The sequence below is a fragment of the Gavialis gangeticus genome, unplaced genomic scaffold (genome assembly GCF_001723915.1).
Source record: "Gavialis gangeticus isolate Ggan-Ray unplaced genomic scaffold, GavGan_comp1, whole genome shotgun sequence".
Classification (NCBI taxonomy): domain Eukaryota; kingdom Metazoa; phylum Chordata; order Crocodylia; family Gavialidae; genus Gavialis; species Gavialis gangeticus.
The window spans coordinates 84,669,736-84,676,972 of NW_017729031.1; the positions used below are offsets into that span (position 1 = coordinate 84,669,736).

The 7,237-nt window shown below is 47.0% G+C and overlaps 1 protein-coding gene across 9 annotated transcripts in view; it reads right to left on the reverse strand.

Annotated features, from left to right (window-relative positions):
- PCNT (pericentrin) overlaps positions 1 to 7,237 on the reverse strand; it is a 143,178-nt gene that overhangs the window by 122,211 nt on the left and 13,730 nt on the right. For all 9 annotated transcript variants that reach the window (XM_019523292.1, XM_019523297.1, XM_019523294.1 and 6 more), the window contains exon 2: positions 348 to 563. In XM_019523292.1, the coding sequence (XP_019378837.1) occupies positions 348 to 563 (216 nt within the window). The remainder of the gene's footprint in view (positions 1 to 347; positions 564 to 7,237) is intronic.

Sequence of the window (7,237 nt, forward strand, 5' to 3'; positions counted from 1 at the left end):
TTCCTTTTTTTTTTTTTTTTTTTTAAATACTAGACATAGCTCTTGGTAGCAGAGTAAACTCCAGTATACGCCACATAATTAAGAGCCTCGGCTGAACTCCATTTTGACCAAAAAAGAAAGAAAGAAAGAAAGAAAGAAAGAAAGAAAAACTATTTATACAAATATTAATCACTGTACTATTTACCACTAGCAAGAAGGACACCAGTTTACTTGTCTCTTTCAGCTACCAGCTACTTAAAGGAGCTAGAAATAGGAAATACAATTCTTATGTTAGTCAATCAAACAAATATAATCTGTCAGTTGCACACAGGTTTAAATTAAATGCAAGGGCTTTTAAGAAGATTTACCTTAGCTTCAAAGCTTGCCTCTGATACGTCAGGGTCTTCAGTCTGACTCTCCATATTCATACCAAGGTCTGAGAGAAAATCAGAGACCTGGGCCACTAACGTGCACTCTTCCTTTGGAACGTCATGCGTGTGGATAGACGAACCCTTCCTCTTCGCCGCCTTCTTCTGCGACTGCGTGTTCTCACTTTTTGTTTTTCGTTGTCTGAAGTGAGCAAGCTGTGCAGAAAAGATTGCAAGAGGTAGAGAGAAAGGTAAGTGAGGAAAAGGTAACAGGACCACAATATTAACACACTCATGGATGACAGAAAATATCTTGATTTGAGCAAACATTCACATCTAAAGATAAAGATATTTATCTTTCTACTTCCTGAACATTCAGTTTCTAACTAAGAAGCAGCACAATTAAACAAAAAGTGCCACCATTCTTTTCAAAATAAGAGATTTTACTAATACTTTCCTAAGTGACAAAGCATACTGTACAGAAAATCCAGAATCACAGCCTAATAAGTTAATAAGAGACTGAGTCGTCGTCTGTATACTAGAACCCTTAAAAACTAAGCAGCTTCATAGATTTTTCTGCCAGTCCTGCAAAAAGAATCATAACCTCTTGGAAAAATATCTTTAAAGTATCTTAGCCTCAGGAAGTGCAAAGAGCAGAATTAACAAAGGTGAGTCTTCCTGCCACTTCCCTACCACCCCCCAAAAAGAGAATATATAGCAAAACTTCCTAGCCAGGAAGCACACTGTGGTACATAAATAGAAATTTAATTAAGCCAGGTCATTTTAATTTCTTCTGTTGAAGAATCAGATGCTCTACTTTATCAGACTATCACTGCTCTATAAAACACCAGGGACTTCCAAATCATGTCACACGTTGAAAGCTACTACCCATCTCCCCTCAGTACCTTAAACAGCTTAGAGGATTACAGTATTTTAAATGCCAGAACTGTATTTATGCAGTCTTTCCAACTAACATCTTCCTCACAGCATAAGAATAGACATCCTTCCAAGAGGAAAAAACTTTTCACCAAGGTTAGAGCCATAGATTATCTACCATTTGGGTAAAATATTTTATCATCTGGTGAAAGATATGGTCACAATAATAAGAGGGCATAGAGATCTGTGAACACAGAACTACTGCATGCAATCTACAGTGAGCAATACCACTAAAATTAGCTGCTGTAATAGGATTGTATCAAAGAGAATAATGTTGCATCTTTACTTCACTTCTTTTGAAACATATTTAACCTTTAAGAGCGATTACTTATTTTTCATGTCCCTAGCTATTCTGTGCAAGGACAAATATGTAATTGCGTAACTACTGCATATTTGTCCTATACCAAACAACCCCTTCAGAGTGTTTAGCAATGTCTTTTTGCAAAAGCAGGAATGCTAGACAGGGCTGTGCGAAACAGCACCATTTTGTTTCGACTTCAGTTTTGCCATTTCAAAGCAAGTGTTTTGTTTTGCTGTCAAAACACTATTCCTTTTGTCTAAACTGTTTCACTGTTTTGATGCTGTTTCAACGCGTTTCGACATTTCACCAATAGCTCTAATGGGGAATCATGAAAATGCCTATAACTTTATCATTTCTTGCCTCATTCAGATGAAAATTTCAGAGATGGTAGCCCCTTCTGAGGGCATGAAGTCTGCTAAGTTACGAGGAGATGGGTGCAGGGGTTTCTGGGAAACTGCACCTCAAACTGTTCAAAACAAAACTCTTATCACCTGCTAGAAGCGGCAGCCTGCCGTCACCCCAGCACAGCCCTGCAACCCTCCCCGGGGGCACACACCCCCAGATCTGTGCACGGGGTTTCAGCAGGTTGCTGCTGCACGATGGGAAAATAGCTCAGAACCACCACCATCACCAGCTGGCAGCGGCAGCCTGCTTTCATCCTGTATCATCCAGGGGCCCATGCCCCCCAAGAAGAGCTGGGAGAAGTGATCAGAGAGCTGGGAGAAAGATGGGGGAGCTAGGGAATCCAACCAGGAACTGGAGGAATGTTTAGGGACCTGAATATTCCCTCAGCTCCCCGTTCAATTCCCCAGCTCTCCATTGCTTCCCCCAGCTCTTCCTGGGGGTACAGGCCCCCAACCTGCGTGCACGCTTCGGGAAGAGCTGAAGAAATGATCAGAGAGGTGGGGAATCGAACAGGGAGCTAGACGTCAATATCAGAGCAGTCCTTCCCCCCTCTTTCCCCTCCCTCTCCTTAGTTTCTGTTTAGCTGCAAGCAAGCCCAGCTTTGAAACCCAAAATGTTTTGAAAGTTTAATTTCATTTCAAAGCTGTTTTGAAGCCTTTTGTTTCGTTTCAATTTCGCTATTTTGAGCTTGTAACGTGTTGAAACAGCTTCAAAATGAAACACCTGGCAAAATTTCGCATAGCCCTACTAGACACTAGGGGTGCACGAAACGGGCCATTTTTGATTCAGGATTGGATTCGGCCCAAATTGGGGACAGTGATTCAATTTGTTGATTTGGATCGCTGTCCCAATTCAATTCAGCCAAATCCGAATCTGAAGATTTGATACTGACTCAGAGAATCAACGATTTGGCCACAGACAGCTTTAAATGCTGTTTCTACGTGTCAGGATACCAGGTGTGGCTCATGAACGCTGCAATGGTGGGGCAGATGGAGCATCCCAGAGGAGTGCAGAGGGCCCCCCCCATGTGCTTGGCAGCAAATCTGGAAGTGGACCGGAACTTCTTCCAGTCCACTTCTGGGTCCACCGCTGAGTGCACTGGGGACCCCTGCCCCGCACCTCCCCAGCTTGGTGATCAGCTGCAGGGGAACGCTGGGTGCCCCCCCAGACCCAAGAGGCATGAGTTGCTGACTGGGGGGGGGAGGGGCCCTGCACACTCCCCAGTGGACCCAGAAGTGGACCAGAAGTGCTTCTGGTCCACTTCCAGGTCTGCTGCTGAGAGTGCTGGGGACCTGCGACAGGGAACCCAAACCTTGTCATGAGGAAAAATGTGTGCCCCTATAAGGCCAGAACCTTCTGGGCACGGAGGGCTGGTGAGGAAGGGGTTAATTGCTGAACCGGGACGGCTAGTCAGCTGACTGGAAGAGGCAGGACTATAAAAACCCTGGGTGGAATGGCAGTAGGGAGGTCAGCAGCTGAAGCGGAAGCAGTCCCCTGACAGCTCCAGGAAGAAGCTTGGGCAGTGGTCCTCATCAGGCAGGGGGAAGCTACGGAAGCCCTGCAAGGTGACCACTGCATCCACAACCAAGACTGTAGCCAACGGTGCGGACCCGAGACTCAAAGAGAGTTCATGTAAGCTGATACTGCATTGATTAAGCACATACAGTTATTATTATTATTATTATTTTTGTGTGATAATTGAATAAGACCGGTGGTTTGGGAGAAGCTATTAGGGATCAGAGGAGGCCTCATTCTCGGGACCCTCTTCAGAGTGAGTACCTGGCACCAGTGAGGGCGCAGTTTTGGGGGACACAGACCCCGGTATTTGAAGGACTATTTTAAAAAGGCCAGGGAGGCCTGGTGCACTGATAGCGCGGTTGTGGTTTGTCTTTTGTTTTGTTTTTTTTGTTTGGACTGACAGAGGTGGGTTCGGGTTGCGCCCAGGTCTTGAACCCGCGGCCCACTGGTTGTGGGTCCAGCTCCTGTGCCGCGGGGCCAGGAAGTGCTGTGCTCCATAAGGGGGCAGGAAAAGCTAGAGCTTCGGAGTCCAACCGTGTTTAGTGGGTTCAGATGGGAGGCCTAGCCAGAGGAAACAGGAGTTAAGCCATAATAGGCAAGACCCCAACATTGCCTATTCTGGGTATCTCCCGCTCAAAAAAAATAATATTCCATCAAGGTGTGGCAGGAGAGATTAGGGAGGGGCTGAAGAATTACAAAACAGGCCCCAAGGGCGCCCCACGTGAGGCGTGGATAATAAAAAAGATGGCGTTGGGGAAAGTGACCTGTCACAGGACCCCTTCATGCTCCTGTCGGACACTCCATCTGCCCCAGCATCTCAGCATTCAAGAGTCGCCTGTTACCTTGAGGTATGCAGAAAAAACATTTAAAGCTGTATCTATGTCCAAATTATCAAATCTTTCCAAATCTCTCCAAATCAATTCAGAGGGTTCCGATTCGATTCAAAGAGATTAAAGGGTCTCTTGATTCTATTCCAATTTGGAGATTCGGGCACCAAATCAGGCCAAATCTCTGCCGAATCAAATCATTGACTGAAGCTTCACTCAGCCCTACTAGACACCTTCTTGATGCAGTTATTCACGAAGATTAGGCAGATTTCTTTTTTTGTGAAACCTAAAAATTTCATAGTTAAAACTAAACACCAGAGATGCACTGATATCAGCCCATATTGGATCAGCACCGATAAAAGGAAACTTGGCATTATCAGCAGGAGTCTTTTTTTGGCCAGTGTAGCTGACAATGTCACTGATAAATGCTGCGTGCAGCCACAGAATGCATGCAGCCAGGCAGCTTGGAGAGCAGTTTCCAGTTGATAAGTCTGGGGGGGGAGTGTGGGGGAAGCAGATTGAGGCCCCCACAGTGAGGGAGGGAGTGGGGCAGGAATAGGCACTGCCCAGCCAGACCGGGGCATGGGATAGAGCCATGGGTGGCTAATCCATGGGGGGGCTGGGAGAGTCTCTGCTGCTGCATGCACCCCCAGGGAATGCCAGCCTTTTTCCAGCAAGGGGCAGGGCCAGGGCTGTGCTTGGGGTGTTCAGGGGTGGGGCGGGTGGTGGCGGTGCTGGAGGAAGAACTACAGTGAATTTTAGGGTGGCCATAGGCCACCCTGTAGCCACCCCTCTCAGCGCCACCCCAACCCAGCTTTCGCCCTTCCTTCCCCCCAACTGGGAAGAAGCTGGCATAACCACTTGCCCCGAGCCTGCAGCAGGCAGCCTGCCCTCACCCAACACACACATTCAGGGGGCACACGCCCCCATGCCTCTGCTGGGGGTGCATGCAGTGGCAGGGAGCCCCCCGCCCACCCCCCCCCCAAGATGAGCCAACCATGGCTCTGTCCTGCACCCTGCCCCAGCAGGGCAGAACCTGTTCCTGCCCTAGCCTCGTTTCCTCCCTCACCATGGGGGCCTCGATCTGAACCCTCCACGCCCCATCCCTCTCACAGACTTACTGGGCAGACACTGCTATCCAAGCAGCTGGGCTCCGTATCAGCTATCAGATCGTATCAGCCAATATGGCTGGTTAATAATCGACTATAAGTATCGGCCAAAAAAACCTTTAATCAATGCACCCCTACTAAACATATTTCCCATGAAGATTAAAGGTGGCGAAGCCTTGCCTTCTTGAGACAGCAGGAAGAAAATAGCCTTAAAAATAGTTATAATGAAAAGGAAATGCCATTCTCCACAGCTTGGTGTTAACTCTAGTGATGGCTCTATGCCTTCAACAGCTACTGTACTAATTAAAGTGTCAGACAGATGGGGAAATGGACAGAAGGAAGCCCACGAAGCAATAGAGTGTCATGAAATCAGCAGTTGTTGGGAGTTGGAAAAGCAAAGACAGCAGAAAAAGAAAACAGAAAAGAGAAGCAAGAGGATCAGAAACAAAACAGCTGGAGTCCTCCAAGTGGGAAAGCAATCCTATAAAGTGAAGCTGAATGAGACAATAAAGTACTTAAATAAAAATTAAAGTTCTGCTGCTGCACAAAGATCAGATTGACTACGACTCCTGACACTGGCATAAATTTCATATTCACATAAGTGGAAAAAGTGCTACTTCCTGTGACAGTAGCATAATTTGGCCTTTCAGCTTCTACGTATGGCATTTAAAAAATACCAGTGGCTACCCCCAAAAACTATGGGAAGGAAGAGCAGATAGCAAAAGTCTGTTCTTAGAACCTTGACAATGAGGGGAACTAGTGAATTTCAGGGCTACTAATACCATAGCACTATCAGTACTAACAATAACCTATAACAACTCAAATGAGAGGCATAAGCCACTCTGACAGACACAACTTGGCCCAGGCCAAGTAATACAATAAAGGAGACAAGGCCAGGGAATCAGGTACTTCCACTACATCCCTATTCAAGCAATAAGATTTTAGCTAAGTGAAGCGCTCTGGCTGCTCATGCCCCCCCCAACTGAACCAGATGGGGCAACGGACAACTGACATGCAGGAAAAAGCCAACCTATTAAATGGGTACTTTGCGTTGGTCTTTCATCGGTCCCATGGGATGCCCATGCCCGCTATGGGGCAGGGAGGTCCACATGAGGGAGCCCCTGCCCTCCATTAATGCTGACCTCATGAAGGAACACCTTGAGAAGCTGGATACCTTCAAGTCAGCCGGCCCTGACAATCTACACCCCAAGGTACTCAAGGAGCTGGTGAGCATCATAGCCCAGCCCCTGGCACAGATCTTTGAAAACTCCTAGCACTCTGGTGTAGTGCCTGAAGACTGGAAGAAGGCCAATGTGGTGGCTATCTTCAAGAAAGGGAGGAAAGTGGATCCCGCTAACTGTAAGCCCATCAGCCTGACTTCTATCCCAGAGAAGATCTTAGAAAAGTTTATTAAAGAGGCCATCCTTAATGGACTGGCCGACGCCAGCATCCTGAGGGATAGCCAGCATGGGTTCTTGCGGGTAGGTCTTGCTTGACCAATCTCATTTCCTTCTATGACCAGGTGCCTATCACCTAGACAAGGGAGAAGAGATTGATGTCATATATCTTGACTTCAAAAAAGCCTTCGATCTGGTATCCCATGATCACCTCTTGGTGAAACTGGGCAATTGTGGCCTTGGGTCCACCATGACCCGCTGGCTGGGAAATTGGCTCTGGTCAGACCCAGAAGGTAGTAATTGTTGGCAGTCACTCATCATGGTGTCCTGTGACCAGCGGGGTCCCCCAAGGCTCTGTCCTTGGACCCACATTGTTCAACATCTTCATTAATAACAG